Source organism: Equus quagga, chromosome 11, assembly GCF_021613505.1.
Source record: "Equus quagga isolate Etosha38 chromosome 11, UCLA_HA_Equagga_1.0, whole genome shotgun sequence".
NCBI lineage: Eukaryota > Metazoa > Chordata > Mammalia > Perissodactyla > Equidae > Equus > Equus quagga.
The window spans coordinates 97232426-97248826 of NC_060277.1; the positions used below are offsets into that span (position 1 = coordinate 97232426).

Here is a 16401-nt window from a genome sequence, read left to right on the forward strand (position 1 = left end):
AAATAATAAAACATACTTAAAAAAATAAGAGTTTCTTCATCAACTAGAGATCATAAAAAAAGGTTAAAATGGTAAATTTTATGTATATTTTACCACAATAAAAAAAAAGACTTAAAAAGGAAAAGAAAAAGCCAGACAGGAGAGTACATACTGTTTGATTCCATTTATACAAAGTACAAAACCAGAGAAAATTAATCTGTGGTGACAAGTCAGAATAGTGACTACTCTTTGGAAGTTAGTGGCCGGAAGAAGACAAGAAAGGGGGTTCTTTGGTCATTTTCTATTAATTTGAGAGCCGGTTCCACCGGTGTGTTCAGTTGGTGAAAACCACCGAGCTCCTGCTTGAGTTTGCCCCATCTTCATTATTTATACTTCAATCAACACCACCAAAAAACAACAAAAACCCCAGCACGTCTTTAGGAAAAATTTTAATTGCAAAAATCTAGATAAGTTCTTGGAAGCTGAACCTCTTTTTCCTTTTTTGGGCTCCTGCTTTTCTTGTGTCCTAAGCCCGGGCTGAATCCGTGTCTTAGTTGAACTGGTTTCTCGTCTTATTTACCAAGGTCCCACACTACCTGGGGCCGCATTCTCGGAGCACCGGATGGTGATTAAATAGTTACCTTGTCTGTCACTCGACTAACCCTGAGTCGAACTCTTGGAGGACAGGGATACCGGTCCTCACCGATTCCGCTAACGGGAGCGCAGTGTGCGTTGCAGAGCAGTAATAGATCCAATCAGCTCGGGAGGCTGGGAGCAAGGCCGGGACAGGAAGGATAGGAGGAGGGAAGCGCCGCTAGCGTTCTGCCCGGCGGTGTCAGCCAGCTTGGTCTTCCAGCGCGGAGCCACGCCCCTCTCCCAAGCACCTCCCCCGACCCCTCCTGGCCCCGCACCGCCTCTCTCGGCTCCTTAGGCCACGCCCACCAGGCGTGGCCCTGCCCCCGAAGGGCCGCGATCCCGCCAACAATGACTCCGCCCCTCCTTTCGCTGAGAAACCCGTCCCTTTTATTTAAAGAATACGTTTACGTCAGCCCGCCTTACGTAGCTTTGCGTCATCAGTGCAAGGCGCGGAGGCGGGACTTCCTGTCTCCGGTTCTAACAGCTTCCGGGAGAAGCCGGAAGAGAGTGGAACCTGGACAGAATCAGGGATAGCCAGCCCCTCCCCCGGCCCCTACGGAAAGGTGAGTCCACGGGCGTCCTGGCGAAGTCAAAACACTTAGTCTGGCCGTTTCAGGTGAGGACCTCCTTCCCTATCCAGGCACAGTACCAGTCCAAGCCCCCTTTAATTTCCCATGACTCCCCGCGTACTCAAGCCCCGCCCCCAGCCCCCCGGCTCCGCCCCGAAGTTTGAGGGGTGTGGATGGTTTGTGACCCCCTCATCCGATTCTACCCCTCACCGGCTGGGCGAACTGGGCCTGGGAACGGCGGCCGGGACCAGGCAGCCTTTCGACTCGGGTGAGCCCACGGACCCCTCTCCAGCGCCGCGGGAATAGGACCGCCCAGACGCGGAGCCTTCGCCTCAGAAAAGGCAGGGTCGGGGACCCTCCGCACCGGGCGGGCAGGGTCGCTCGGAGGCAGAGGAGGGAGCAAAGGCCTCTGAGGCGGGAGCCCTGGCGTCCTGCCCGGCCCCTGCCCACGAAAGTTCCCTGTGTCTGTGCCAGTCGTCTTCGCCTCTGTTCGCCGCAGTTTTCTTTTCTGTAAACCAGGGAGAATGACAGTAAGCTTCTTACCATCAGGGGTTAGTCGTGCGGGTGATAAATAATTACTCCCCTTTATTTATTGAACAATTGCAATGTGCCAGGCACTGTGCTAAGTATCTTGCTTCGATGATTTTCCATCATCTTCAGAACAACCTTATGAGGTAGGTACTATTTTTAACCCCATTTTACTGATGAGAATGCTGAGGCTCTGAGAAAGTTATTCGAGGCTTCAGAGCTAGTAAAAGGCAAGACCGGGATTATACTTGTTTTTTTGTGACTCCAGGGCCCATCTACTAAATAAGGATGTGGGAACTATTCAGATGTTGGTATGTTCCACAAATATTCTTTGAGCAACTACTATGGCATTGTACTGGCTACTGTGGTACAGAGAGTAATCCATGTCATCCCTGCCTCCCCGGAGTCTGGTAGAGAGATGGACAGGTAGATAAGTATAATGAAGTTTTATAGGTGCTGTGAGAATAGTCTGCTAATGATAATCATCAGCCTGGATTTGCCCAGGGACAGCTGTGAAAGCAGCAGATTCTCCAAGGGAGAGAGTAGGTACTCCAAGGAGCAAGCCAAGATCCTTCCAGGCTTTCTAAGAAACTGCCAAGGGAGAACCTGCACAGCACGAGGAGAGAGATTGAGATATGGATTGTGAGCTGTTTTGGAATCTTTTCTAAATCAGTTCCACTCAGGTAGTGGTTTTGAAGTTGTGAGCCTGCGATGACCCAGGAGGGTGGTGTTCTGCTGTCTGTTGCTACTTTGCTCTCCAGGGCTTGCCGGAAGACTTTCAGAGGAGGCAGACACAATGTCTGCTGCGAAGTGTCTGCTGATGGCCCCTACAGAGTTGTCCGGTCAGGGTGGTCTCACTCTGCTTTTGAGGCTAAATTGATTTTCTTTGGTTCTTGACATCTGGACCTAGATCTGTGACCATGAATGAGACAGGGTTCAAATGAGACAATCTGGCAAGAGTGGCTGCACTGTGCCTCCCAAGGGGGCTCACATACAATATTCCAGGCTTTTTTGTCTCTCTGAGGCCACAGTAGAGGCTTCTCCAAGTGATAGGAATCCTAGAGAAACTCAGGCTCAAAGAAGCAAATGTTTTTCCCCACCTACCAAAAAGGCAACAAACAGTAGCAGCAGCAGCAACAAAGCTTTAAGGTTTTCCTGATGATCCGTGCTCATTGAGGGGTTGGAGTATGAGAGAGGAAGGGCGTGGAATCGGAAAGCCAGCATTTCACACTAGAGGCGAAGGGTAAATCCTTAGCTTTAGGTTGGGGGTCCAGAGTTAGGAAGGTTTTTTGCCCCCTTTACAGGACACTGAACTCCATTTTCTTTCATGGCTGGGTCAGTTAGAACCTAAACAAACTAGAAACCAGGTTGCAACCCCACATTCCCTGCTGATGCTATCCCCCTTTGTTCTTGCAGCGTGGACCCAGTCAGCGGCCAGGCCATGGAGCTCTCTGATGTCCCCTTCATTGAGAGTGTGGGTAACGAGGTGACTGTGGTGGCAGGTGTGGTGGTGCTGATTCTAGCCTTGGTCCTAGCTTGGCTCTCTACCTACGTAGCAGACAGCGGTAGCAACCAGCTCCTGGGCACTATTGTGTCAGCTGGCGACACATCCGTCCTCCACCTGGGGCATGTGGACCATCTGGTGGCGGGCCAAGGCACCCCAGAACCAGCGGAACTTGCCCATCCATCAGAGGGTAATGATGAGAAGGCTGAAGAGGCTGGCGAAGGTGGGGGAGATTCCACAGGGGAGCCTGGAGCTGGGGGTGGTGTTGAGCCCAGCCTTGAGCATCTGCTTGACATCCAAGGCCTGCCCAAAAGACAAGCGGGCCCAGAGAGCAGCAGTCCAGAGGCCCCCCTGAGATCTGAGGATAACACCTGCCTCCCGCCCAGCCCTGGCCTCATCAATGTGCGGCTCAAATTCCTCAATGACACCGAGGAGCTGGCTGTGGCTAGGCCAGAGGATACTGTGGGTGCCCTGAAGAGGTGAGTGCACAGGAAAATGGGAGGCTGCTCATACCCCATGCCCCTAGCTGTTGGTTGCCTCGGAGGAAGCTTGTATAGACATGGGAACAGTGGGGAAGTGTCAGATCCAGCCCCTACTAGGAGTGGGTGGGATACTTCCTTAGAAACCCACCCTTCAGTTTTCCCCCTTGCCCTGCTTTGTTGGTCCAGGCCTGTTTGGCTTCTCCCTTCTCATCCTCTGTCTCTTTCCTTCATCCAGTAAGTACTTCCCTGGACAGGAGAGCCAGATGAAACTGATCTACCAGGGCCGCCTGCTGCAGGACCCAGCGCGCACACTGCGTTCCCTGAACATCACTGACCACTGTGTGATTCACTGCCACCACTCACCCCCAGGGTCAGCTGTTCCAGGCCCCTCAGCCTCCCTGGCTCCCTCCTCGGCCACTGAGCCACCCAGCCTTGGCGTCAGTGTGGGCAGCCTCATGGTGCCTGTGTTTGTGGTGCTGTTGGGTGTGGTCTGGTACTTCCGTATCAACTACCGCCAGTTCTTCACAGCACCTGCCACTGTCTCCCTGGTGGGAGTCACCGTCTTCTTCAGCTTCCTAGTATTTGGGATGTATGGACGATAAGGACATAGGGAGAAAATGAAAGGCATGGTCTTCCTCCTTTATGGCCTCCCCCTTTCCTGGCCAGAGCTGGGCCCAAGGGCCTGGGAGGGAGGGGTGGAAAGGATAAGGTAGGTCCTCCTCCATAGGCTACTGGAGGCAGAACAGGGCCTTCCCTTCACGTTCACGAGGGTACAGACATCCCCTCTGTGCAAGCACAACTCAGGTAGAAATGAGGATGTCCTCTTCCTTCACTTTTAGGGTCCTGAAGTTCAGAGCCAAGCTGGTGGCCCAGCTCACTGGGGAGTCTGGGCTCTGAGGATTCCCTCCCAGCTGTGGCCTAGCTCTTCTCATTGTCCTGCATGTCTGTTCCTCAGTACCCAGGGCTGCCTGCCAGGGCAGCTCAGCATGGCCCCAGCATCCTTCTGTAGGGAGCCTGGAGGATCTTTAAATTCCCTAGAGAAATATCCACCTTATGAAACTAAAATCACACAGGCAGGCAGGAAGATCGCGTCAGCTTTCCCTACGGCACCCAGCTGCCTCTGCCTTCTCCCTCCACCCCTGTAGCAGGAATAGGGTGTTCTCCATGTTCTGGACAGTTTCCAGTGTTCTCCCTTTTTTCAAAGCACTTTGCTTGTATTTTTTTTTTTTTTTTTAAATGGTCCTTTATAGAGCTCAGTCAGGAAGGGGATTGGGGCACAAAGCCAAGACCCCAGCATTGGGAGAGGCCAGGCCACAGCTGCTGCTACCCTAGGCCTGAGGCTGTAAGCAAGAGACAGCTCTGGCCCTCAGCCAGTGTCCTACCCTACCCACTCCAAGGACAAGCTCTGGATATGGAGCACTGGGCCCCAGGCCCTTGCCTCTGGGGCTCTTGGATGGTCAGTGTCTGTGACTGAATAAAGTTCCATTTTGTGGCTGTGGAGCCTCTTGCTGTGACATTATAAGAATGGCTTTGCTCTGCCTCTAGTAACATGATAATGAGGGTGGGTAGGCTGGGCTACCAACGGGAGATGCAGTTTATTTACACCAGCAGCCATGGGGGCAGGGGAAATACACAGCGTTTACAAAGTTAGCTACCTGTACAGGATGGATTACATATGCAAAAATAAAAATCTCAAGACCACAGGACAGCGTGAGCCCCACCCCCCTCCCCCAATGACCCCAGCATGCGGTAATGCCAGGCAGGTGGCCCCTGGGCATGCGGGGGGGAGTGATGCATGGAAGGAAAAGCCACCGGCCATGGAAATTAGTACAGAACCCCCCCACACACTCAGACACATGATAGAATACAGGGTGGACGACACCTAGCCGGGGTGGGGAGGATGGGAATTGAAACCCACACAGCCTGCTGTTAGAGGGAAGGGAGTGGGTGGGGAGCTCCTAGCCCCTGTTCAACTACATGGTAGGGGGGCACACTCCCCAGAGGAAAGGGGTTTGCTCCCTCAGGGTCCCTGCTGGACCAAGCCCATCTCTTACCCAGCCTGGGCAGGGGGCTCTGCCCTGAGGGCGGGCCAAGGAACAATGGGGAAGTGGATGTGGACAAACCAGTTCCCAAACTACTTCCCACTTCTCCCTCCTGCGACCAGAAGGGGGAAAGGGAGAGGCCAGAGGGGAAAGGGTGTATTAGGGCCTGAGCTGCAGCTGCCTCTCAGAAGGGAGAGTGGCCCACGGCCTTCCTCCCTTCACCTTCAACCTACTCTCAAGACTTCATTTGGGAGCAGGCTGGAGGCTGGCTGAGATCCTCCTTTCCCTCTGGCTTCCCCTTAGAGGGAGAAGGCTGTGGAGGGTCAAGAACAGAGGAGCCCAGGCCCCAGGATTTATTCTAACTCCTGCCAAAATTTGTTTGGCTTTTTAAAAAATAATCACAATTCTTGGGTTAAAAACCAATTTGTAACCAGGCGTCAGCCACAATCAGAACCACCCCAGGGGGAGACTGGGGTCCCAGACAGGGTACTGAAGCCCTATCTCTGTTGTTCCCTTAACCCTCTAGGGTCCCTAACCCAAATCAGTCTGTCCAGTCCTGGGTACTAGCTACCCAAATGTGGGATGGCTCCTCCTGAGAGGAGGGCAGGGGACACGTCCAGCAAGTGCCAGAGAACATGGCTCAGGGTCAACTCCATCCCTGTGTCAGTCAGCTCTGCTCCCAGCCCAGACTGCAGTCCTCCAGCTCGGTTCCTGGGAGTGATGGTGCCCACGTGGGGGTGGGACCGTACATCTCTTCAGGATGTAGACCAGACAGGTGGGCACACTGGCATGACAGTCCCACAGAGAGGCAATGCCTAGGCATGACACCCTTTCCCCCTCCACTGACAACCCAGAGCACAGAGACTACCCTCTCTTCCCACCCCACTTCTAGCAAAAGGGGAGAGGTAAAAGATCAGGATTTTCCTCAGAGCCCCAAACCACAAGTACAGAATAAATAACTTAAAAGCGGCTAAGGAAGGGGAAACGGGAGGCTTCGGAGGCAGGAGCATTGAGAGAGGAACTGAAGCTGGTCAAGGTGAAAGAAGGGATGGCAAGCAGCAGCTGGGAACTTGGGCTGCCCCGGTAGGGCAGTGGGGCAGGGTAGGCAGGAGGAACATGGGGCCACCCCAGGAGGGTGAGGCTGGGCCCCTTCCTGGGGCAGGGAATGAGGTAAGAAAACATTTCAAATAAAGCAGCACCGTTCCCTCCCACCTTGGGCCCCACTCCTCACCAGCCCTGGGTCAGGGAGGAAAGGTAGGGGGGAGTCATTTTGATACACAGCTCCCTCTTCCTACCCTCCCCCTGCCCATTCCTTGAAGCTGTAGAGGCTGGAGGCCCTTTCCTGGCACCCAACAACAAAAGGACAGCTCCTGCTGCCAAGGAGGCCCATGGGGACTGAGGGAAAAGGGCTGCCCCTGTGAGGGGCAGGGAAGGCGGCGGCAGTTCTGGACGCCTACCTCAGCAGACAGCTCGCTGTGCCTGCCTACCCCTGGGATCGGGGGCATCTGATAGGATTCTGCACACAGACAGGACACGCCCAGCCCTGTCCCTCAGCTCCAAGCACCGGACCCGTTCACATTGCTGAGGGCAGCTGGGGGAGGCGCCCCCTCCAGGCTCAGCTTCCAACCCACAGCCTCCCGGGTAGCCACAATGCTCCTCGGCAGGGCTTAGTCCAGTTCCTGGGGTGGGGGGCAGGCAGTGCCCTGGCACAGTGCCCAGGTCAGGCCCCTGGCCTAGCTGGACATCCAGTAACTCACAGAATAAATAGGAAAACCGCCTCCCCACCAAATTTATGTCCAAGGCATAATATGTCCAGGTCTGAGTCCTGCATGCCGAGAGGTCGTGCTCCATCGCAGAGGACCCTGACACCCCCCAGGGGTGCATAATTGGATCCTCTGCCTGCTTGGCCCACCAAGCTTCCCAAGCCCAAACCCCCAGCAGCCGTCCATTTGCCAGGCTATGCCGCCTGGGTGGGGGTCGGGAGAGACGGCTCTGCTCAGCCAAAGGCTATCCCTTGCACCCAAGTCAATTGATGTCATCGTAGATGCTGGGCGTCGGGGGTGCCGGTGGCTTTGGCTTCTTCTTCTTGTTGGAGCCCAGGCCGGAGGCAGTCCCTACCAGGCTCAGATGGGATTTCTTTTTCTTGGTTTTCCGTGACTCAGAGCTGTTGGTACCTGAAGAGAAAGAGGCACAAGGGATGAGAGTAGGGTTGTGGCAGGAGAGCACAAAGTGCTTCCACTTCTTCACTTCAGGCGCAGAGCCCCTGGGGCCCAGCTGGATCACTTACCTAGACCCCATCCCTGATTCTCACTCGTCTTGGAGGAGCCTGAATCAGAGGGTGAGAGATCAGAGGAGCCGTCCCACTGAAGCCGGCTGATCAGGGCCTGGCTGTCAGTCATGTCAAAGCTGTCATTATCCAGGGAACTCTCGACCTCTGGAAGGACACTGCAAAGGGGAGGGGCCAAAGAAGGGCTGTAGGGATACCAATCATCATCCTAACCTTCCACGACCCACCACCTTCCTTGGAGGGTCACTTACGCGGAGGGTCCAAGGAAGTAAATCCGCACGGTTCGCCGCTGCTCATCTGTGTGCTGGGGGCAGCGCAGGGACCTGGTGGGGAAATAATTATCAGGCCCTGACAAGGCAGGAAGGGTCTGAGGAACTCAGGTGAACCTCTCCCCTCAGCAGAGGTAGGAGGGATGGACAAAGGGAAGGGATGAATGGAGAGCCCCCAGATTGTGGCCGAAGGCCTGACCATCAGAGGAGGGGAGGGGAAGGGTGGGAGTCCCACTGCTCAAGACTAGGGGTACTCCCGACCTATGCCCAGGGTGAGTGTGCAGGAGGGCCCCCTGGCCCCCTTTCTAGGTTCTGAGCTCACCTTGTGCACATCTTCTTGGTGTGTTCAGAAATCACCCCACATTGCTGGAAGAGGAATATAAGCTGAAAGGAGGGATGGAGGGGAACCTACTCTAGACGCTAGATAGTCTCTTCTGTACAAATGCTAGATTGCACCAACAGAAATGGTCCCAAGGCATCCAGAGCATAAGGTCCCGGACCACCACTGGCCAGGAAACCTAATTCCAAACAGAGAACTATATGGCCCTGACTGCTACGTCACCAGCCTCCTCCAGGGCCTTGACCACTGCCTGGGGCTCCAGCCCACTCCCAAGGGCCTCCCCTACCCTGTCCCTCACCGTGGTGAGCAGGCTACGCAGCTCCTCTGGCCCCAGGGTCTCATAGCTGATCCCAGTTGAATTGTTATACTGGGGGAGAAGCAGAGGAACAGGTTAGAGAAGGGGCAGCCAAAGAAGGGGTGGAGAGGTGGAGGTCGGGAGTGGAGAATCAGCCCCTCTCATCCCTTTCTAAGTGAGAAGACCTTAGGTCTGCCCAGCACTGTTCCAACGATTCCTTCCATCCCACCTTCTATCATGTGGGTGAGGGGTCGGAACCCAGAAAGAACATAAATATGCAAGCCCTAAATACCCCATCTAGTGCTTCTGCCTGTCAGCATTGTGTTCCCCAGTTGTCCAAATCCCACTCAACTCTCACAAGGAAAATGAGAGGCAACCTAAGAGGGGCAGCCCCTACTCACCTTAAAAGGATCCGAATTGCTAAGTTCCCCTGAAGAAGAAAAAAGAAGGGGAAGGGTGTTTGATGCAGAGGTACAGACAGAGAACCCTGAAAATAACCAGAGAGGAAGTGGGGGTGACAGAAGGATCACAGGCCCTCCCTCGATACCCCTGTCCCCAAGCCCCCACCTCCACCCTCCAGCAACATGTCCCAGAAGACACAGCTAGAATCACTCCCATTGTTCCAGCCCCACTTACCATTTTTGTGTTTTAAAGACTTGGATCTTCGAGGGGAATTGGGGTTCTGGAATGGGAGATACCATAGCTTTGGGGAAAGGGTAACGATAAGGGGGAGCCGAGAACCCAGGGAAGGAAAAAAGATTTGACAAAGAAACATCCTCAAATTCCTACCCTTCCTCCCCAGTAAGAGGCTCGTTTACCCATATTCCCACCTCCCCCATCCCCCAAGGCCTCTGCTGCCCTCCTGCCCACCACAGACACCCTCATCCCAGAACCCAGAGAGGCACCCAATGACCTCAGACTTGAGTCAAGACACCCGAGGACTCCCTGCCCAAAGGGGAGGGTATCTGTCCTTCGCCCAATTTCCCTCATGCTTGCCCCGGCTCTCACCTTATCTGATTTTCTCTTCTTGGCTGTGTAAGACAAAAGGATAAAGGGCAGGGTCACTTTAAGTTCCCAACCTAAGGGCACCTAAAGAAAAGTACAAAGCTCCATTCTCGCCCCACAGCCCATTCAAGATAACTTGTGACCATAACATACCAATTCCTGCTTGCCCACCTCACCCCAATGCCCCCCAAGTTTCCCCAGACCCGCAAACACCTTTCTTCTCTGAGCCATAGGACCAGTCATTGTCATTGATGTCATCGTTATCCTCTTGGTCACTCTCAGACTTGTTCATGTTGTTGCTATTGGCAATCCTGCCAAGAGTAGGGAAGAGAAAGGATCAAGGCTGCCACCTCTCTCTGCCCCCAACTTCAGAGGTATAATGGAGCATCTGGGGCCAGGCACAACCCACCCTCTGGTCCCTACAAATGTCCCTGGGGGCCTACACAGGTACAGCCTGCAAAAGCCGAGCAGCTGTGGTTGTAGCAGGGGGAGAAGCCCTCACCGGCGGTTGGCGATCCGGCTGCTGTTCCGACCCATTCCCAAGCACTTCTCCAGATGGGGAGCAAAGCGGGAGGCGGCAATGCTGCGGCTGCAATTGGGGCAAACACACTCCTTGCTCTTCCACTGGTTGAAAACCTGTCCAAAGATGTCCAACCCCGGCTGGTCCACGATCTCTGGGGACAGGAGAGGCGTGGCGATCAGGGCGGGCAGGGGACCCTCACCTCTTGTTCCCACCCATGGTCCCATGGCCTCTTCCCACCCCTTGCCTAAGCTCACAGGAGCTCCAGGCTCTACATCTGGGGCGGTTGCTAGAGAAGGAACCTCCCAGCACTCCCGGGACAGGGCTAGACGGCTCTCCTTCAACTCTGAAGCTCACCAAAATCCTTCATGCTATCAGGGTCCGTGTCGTCCAGGAAGAAGTAGCCACACTTGACAGCCCGGTGTACCTCAAAGCAGAATCCCAAACAAGAATCCTCGACCAGGTCCGCGTATATCTCCTGAGCGATGGCCTGGGCCCAGGGGAGAACATCCACCGTCATGACAGTCACAGACCCCTGAACTGAGAACAACTCTCACCAACCAGATCTCCTGCCAATTCACCCTGGCCAAAAATAATGCTTTCTTTGCCATTTTCCCCATGTTGACTTCGAGTTCTTTCTTCTTCCAGATCCTTGGGCCTTTTCAGCTGGCTATTCCCTTTAAGGAACAAGGCTGACTATCCCAATTCCTCTTTGGTGTGGATGCCAGATATAGCGACCGTAGAGACATCGAGAGAAAGAGCTAGAGGCACACGTGGGGGAGCCCTCACCTCTAGTTTGCTGGTATCCAGGCCAGACAAAGACATTTCCTCCATTTTCATTTGTAAACTCTTGTGGAGACGGCGCTCTGACTGCTCATAGCACAGCGGGCGGCAACACGGCTGCACACACGGGAGTGGGGGTGTTGGTGTGAGTCCAAGACACCTCTGAAGACTGCCACCTCCCCTCCGCACCTTGCTGCCCAGAGCTTAATCGTGGCATCAGCATGTACCCCTCCCTAAGGCCTAGGCTCACTAAGTCTACATGGTCCTTCAGGGCCTGAAACCCAAAGGCAGCCTTGTCCTTCCCAGGCCTGAACTCAGGCCCTGGACTCTCCTGCCAATCAGAGTCTGGGTCTATAGGAGGCAGCAGCTCACCCCAGGTCCCCAAAACTCAAACCCCTATTCGATACCCATGGTGCAATGCAGCAGGGGGAGGAGAAGGAACTCTAAGGCCTCAGAGCAAACCCACAGGGTGTGGCAAAGAACTGCACAGACTCCCAAATACAGGCCCCCCTTCCCCAGGCTCTCCTCGGAGTCACCTCTGCTTTCTGCCAGGATGTCCACTTGGGGGGGTACTGCTACCAGAAGTAGAAATGGCCCTAGGACCCGACAACCTTCACCCCACTCTGTCTTCCCTTGAAATAAGCCTGCCACTCCAGGAGGGGAGGAGAGCCCACAGAAACCTAGAGCTCAAGGAGCATTTCTAGCCACCACGAGCAAGACGGGGTAGAGCTCGGTGGGATGGCATGCCATGCCAGGAGCGGGCACTCCCCTTACCTGTTCTTCTCTTAGATAACCACCCTCCCTCCCTCAGGATCAGCCCGGAAGTCTCTCCAAGAGCCCCAAAGTCCAGGAATCCTCACCAAAGGATTCAGAAACTGCCCACAGTCCGGGGCCCCTCTGAACGGGGGGTACGAGTTTAAGGAGGTGCCGGCCTCGAGTGGGGTGGGGACTGACAAATGAGCCAGGGGCACTAGGGAGGGTAGGAGGCCGGGCCTCGGCTCTTCCCCCGTCCCTGCGGCACTGCTGCTGCATCATACCGACTGGGGGGAGGAGAGCCGAGCCGCCGGAGGCCGGCGCCGGCCCGGGACAGACCGACCCCTAGAGAGTGGGCAGAGTGGGACGCGTCCCGGCCCCTCTCCTTCCACGCCCGCCGACAGCCCCGGCCGGCCGGGGAGAGGAGTCCGGGAGGGTGTCTCTATTGTCCCGGGGGCTGGGGCCTGGCTCCCTAACAAAGGCCCCGCGCCCCCTCCCCGGCCGGCCCTGCCCCGCCCAGGGGGGACCCAGACAGGGGGAGAGCAGGGGGCCCCGGCCGGGCCGGGAAGCCGGGGGAAGCCGGGCGTTTCCGCGTCGGCCCTGGGGGAGGGGAAGGGGCGCTGACCCAGACCTGGGGGGAGGGGGCCCAAGCCCCGCCTCGGGCCCCGCCCCCCGCCCCCCGCAGGCCCCTCCCCCGTCCCCGTCTCCGTCCCGTACTCACCCCGCCCGGGGGGCCGCGCCGGGGCCCGGCGGCCTCTCAGGGCCGCGTCCTCCGGCGGCGGCGGCGGCGGCGGCTGCTCCGGAGCCCCATGTCCGTCGGTCCGTCCTCGCCTCTCCCCGGGGCCCAGGACCCGGGGCCGGGGGGTCGGGCCGCCCCCCCGCCTCGCCGCCTCACCGGGCGGCCATGGCCCCTTCCCCTCCCTTCTCGTCCCGTCGCCGCCTCCTCCTCCTCACCTCACCCCGCCCGCGCGCAGTCCGCGCGCCGTCCGCGCGCCCCTCCCCCCGCCCCCCACTCCAGCCCGCCTCTCCCGGGCGGGGGGTGCGGCGCGAGCCCGGAGCGCGCGCGCGTGCCGCGACCGGAGGATGGATGGATGGAGCGAGCGAGAACGCGAGCGTGCGCGCGCGCGCCCCTCTCCCCCTCCCTCCGCGCGGGCGCGAGGCCAAGCGCGAGCGCGCTCCAACCTCCTCCTCTTCCTCCTCCCGCCCCTCCTCAACACCCCGCCCCCGCCCTCCCTTCCTCTTCCTTCTTTCGCTTTCGCGCGCCCAGCGACTGCTCGCGCCTGCTAGAAGGGCCCGAGCGCGTGCATCTGCCCCGCGGCCGCAGCTCGGCAGCATTTGCTCCAGGGGGCGGGGACCGGGTGGGGAGGAGGGGCGCCACGCCGCCGTCCAAAGTACCGGCGGACGGGGACGGGGGCGGGGAGATGGGCGGGGCCTTCGGGAGGCACCTCGGCCAATCGCCGGCCCTCCTCCGTCCGTCCGGCCCAATAGGGTGGCGGTGGGTGGAGCGGCGTTCAAGGTGAGGTGCGCGGTGCGCTGGGGGCGGAGACGTTGTGCCGTCCCGGCCGGCTCCGGGGCGGGGGCTGCGGGTGGCGTCGAAAGAGAGCGCCGGCTCCCAGCGGAGCCTGGGACGCCTTCCGGCTCGGGCTCCCCCGCCCTTCCCTCGGGGCTCCCGGCTCTTTCCCCACCAGCGCCCCTACCCCGGCGTTCACCCCGAAGCGTGCAGGCACTTCTGTGAAGAGGCCAGAGTTGAAGTGCGGCGCGGTTAGCACCTAAGGGCAGAACACCCGGGGAGCCGAAGGGGCTTGTCCGAGCCTCCGTTCCCACTGTTTCTGGGCGGGTCTCAGCCCACTCCGGGCCTGCGAACCAACAAACTCCCGAGATGAGGGTCCTCCGCTAAGGGCGGAGGCCGAGCTGTGCCCTTCCGAGCGCAGCGCCCTCCCCGCCCTCATCCTAATTTAGATCCCACACCTGCTCGCCTTTCCTGCTTCCGGAACCCACGCTGGACCCCCCACCTCTCAGACAGCTTGCCTGGCATTGGCCAGACCCTTCCCCCGACCCAGTGCTACTCCCCTGGGTGTGCTCATATCGGTGCACTCTCAGAGTCCCCCTTTACCTCCTCAGGAAAGGGCCTTTCCCAGCTGCGGTGGATACCTAGACTGGCGCTCCCATCTCGGTTACTCTCTGTGTCTGGAGTTCTGGAACGGGTGTATAACAGCCCTTTCCCCTCAGAAGATAAGATTAAACGAGGGAAGTCTTAAATCATATACTTTGGGACCATCATTGGCTCTTTCGTCTTCGGCAAACATTTATTAAGGCGATAGTCCTAAGTGGTAAAGACCAGGAGTCAGATCTGAATTTAAATCTGTGGACTTGACAAATGAACTTGGGCGAATGAGCTCTCTGCTGCCTCAGTTTCCTCTGTTGTCACCGGGTATAATAGTGGCTGTCTCATTAGGTGGTTGTGAGGATTGGCAAGTCAGTGCATGAGAAACTCGCAGCTCAGTGTAAGTGCTGGGTAAATCTTAGCTGTTATTCCTACTGCTTTGTAAGAATTCTTACAGTGCGTCTCTGCTGGGATGCAGAAATGAAATAAGACAGTTGTGCTTTCTTGGGAAATTCACAATTTGCGGGGAGTGCGACCTGTAGGAAAATAACTGCCAAACAATATGATGAAAACTAGAGAGACATACATAGAGGACAGAGGTGGCTAAGAGGAGGGATAAAATGATCTAAGAGAGTTGGTCAGGAAAGGCTTCTTGTAGTGGGAGATGAAGCAGGTCAAGGTAGACCAAGAAGGCACTAGACATCCCAAACAGCAAGCTTCGGAAGTATGGCTCAGTCTGGGGACTGGCTGGAACATGGGAATGGGTGGGGAGGCAGCAGGAGGGGAGCAGGTCAGACCATACAGGACCAAGGATGTGCTGAGGAATGTGTGGGCTTTAACCTTATAGGCCATGAGGAGTCCTCATAGGGAATCCTCTGACCAGACTTACATTTTAAGTAGATCACTCTGGAGCATGGAGTCTGGATAATACCTTAGAAGCAGTGGATTGTTATTATCGATGCGGGTGTATGGGGTAAAGGAGAGAGAGGCTCTGAAAATACTTTTAACCAAGACAGGGAACTCTGAGGAGGAGATGTGAGGATACAGGAGAATGATGAGTTCGGTTCCGACCATGTTGGAGTTACCGTGGGATCAGCTGGTAGAGACTCTCAGAAGGCGACTGAACCTGCACAAGAGCAAGGCCAGGCCTTCAGGAACCGCCACAGTGTGAATCAGGAATTCTCCACTTTAATGATGCTGATTCATTTTTTAGTCTCTAAATATGCCCGGTACATTCTGCCCTAAGGAATTTACACACGCCCAGGAAGCCTTGCTGTCTCCTCCCTGTTTACCTAAACCCTTCCTCATTTTCCCCACCGTGGCCCTCCTCACACCAAACTCCTTTACAACTGGATCAAACTATTCATTCAGCACTTGGCCTGGGCTGCTCTGTGGTGGTGACCTCTTTGGGCACATGCCCATTCTCCACAGTTAGCACTAGTCAATAAACTCTAAGGACTGCATTGGTCCAGGCTCAGGGTGAGGCCCTGGGGTTGCAGCAACGAGCTAGAGACACACAGAGCTTGCCCTAGTGGAGCTCACAGCCCAGCAAAGCCTGATGTGGAAGAAATAAGCCTTGAGTCTGAAGGCATCCAGGCTGCCTAACAAATGGCATGGAGACCTTTTTGGCAAGGGTCAAGAAGTCTCCCCGCCCCCCACCCCGAGGATGTGGCCATTTAAGTGGAGCCCTGAATTAACTAGGCAGAGAGGTGAAGAGGAACGTTCTAGGCAGAGAAAATGGTTATGTACAGTGTACAGGCCTGGGAAGAGGGTGTAGTGTGCTTGAGACATGGATGGCTGGTGTAGCTAGAGTTGGGGCAGAGAGGCCAGCAGGGGCAACAGATCCCCCAGGGCCTTGTGGACCCTACTTATTCACTCATTCAACAAATGTTTGAGTGTCAAATATATACCAGGCAATTTTAGATGCTGGGATGACTAATGAACAAGCCGGTAAAGTGTCTTCTACTTGGGGAGATAGACAATATACAAATACATAAACAAGGAGATGTAGGAGGAGGCCTCTCTAGAGAGGGTGGTCCGGGAAAGCCTGTCTATGAGGTGACATTTGAGCTGAGGCCCAAAGGATGAGAACACCAGTTATGTGTAGAGTTGGGAAGAATAGCATTTTGGGCAGAGAGGACATGTGCAAAGGTTCTGTGGTAGGCATGTTTGAGGAACAAAAGAGCAATCACTTGGCTGGATTGCTGTGAGTGATTAGGAAGAGTGGGAGAAGGGAAGCACAGACCGGGCCTTGTAGGGTCATGGTAAGACATGGTACATCGCAAGTACAGAAGTAATCAGATTT

The 16401-nt window shown here is 56.1% G+C and overlaps 2 protein-coding genes across 9 annotated transcripts; one reads left to right on the forward strand and one right to left on the reverse strand.

Annotated features, from left to right (window-relative positions):
• Positions 1 to 1066: 1066 nt before the first annotated feature.
• On the forward strand, positions 1067 to 5212 carry TMUB2 (transmembrane and ubiquitin like domain containing 2). Of its 4 annotated transcripts, none has more exons than XM_046675552.1 (3): positions 1067 to 1178; positions 3129 to 3695; positions 3934 to 5212. In XM_046675552.1, exons 2-3 carry the CDS (start codon positions 3154 to 3156, stop codon positions 4298 to 4300), a joined length of 909 nt encoding a protein of 302 aa, XP_046531508.1. In that variant the 5' UTR covers positions 1067 to 1178; positions 3129 to 3153; the 3' UTR covers positions 4301 to 5212. The 4 variants fall into 4 exon arrangements, with proteins under 4 accessions (XP_046531508.1, XP_046531510.1, XP_046531506.1 ...); XM_046675554.1 differs by having other exon boundaries at positions 1152 to 1231; XM_046675550.1 differs by lacking the exon at positions 1067 to 1178 and adding an exon at positions 1308 to 1452.
• A 62-nt stretch (positions 5213 to 5274) lies between these two features.
• Positions 5275 to 13155, reverse strand: ATXN7L3 (ataxin 7 like 3). Of its 5 annotated transcripts, none has more exons than XM_046675545.1 (13): positions 12714 to 13155; positions 11246 to 11356; positions 10814 to 10946; positions 10439 to 10610; positions 10150 to 10247; positions 9940 to 9962; positions 9568 to 9634; positions 9333 to 9418; positions 8935 to 9003; positions 8619 to 8662; positions 8279 to 8350; positions 8028 to 8185; positions 5275 to 7914 (listed from the first exon to the last, which is right to left on the reverse strand). In XM_046675545.1, exons 2-13 carry the CDS (start codon positions 11294 to 11296, stop codon positions 7766 to 7768), a joined length of 1122 nt encoding a protein of 373 aa, XP_046531501.1. In that variant the 5' UTR covers positions 11297 to 11356; positions 12714 to 13155; the 3' UTR covers positions 5275 to 7765. The 5 variants fall into 5 exon arrangements, with proteins under 5 accessions (XP_046531501.1, XP_046531503.1, XP_046531504.1 ...); XM_046675547.1 differs by having other exon boundaries at positions 9568 to 9613; positions 12714 to 13153; XM_046675548.1 differs by having other exon boundaries at positions 9333 to 9361; positions 12714 to 13151.
• Between the last annotated feature and the right edge of the window lie 3246 nt (positions 13156 to 16401).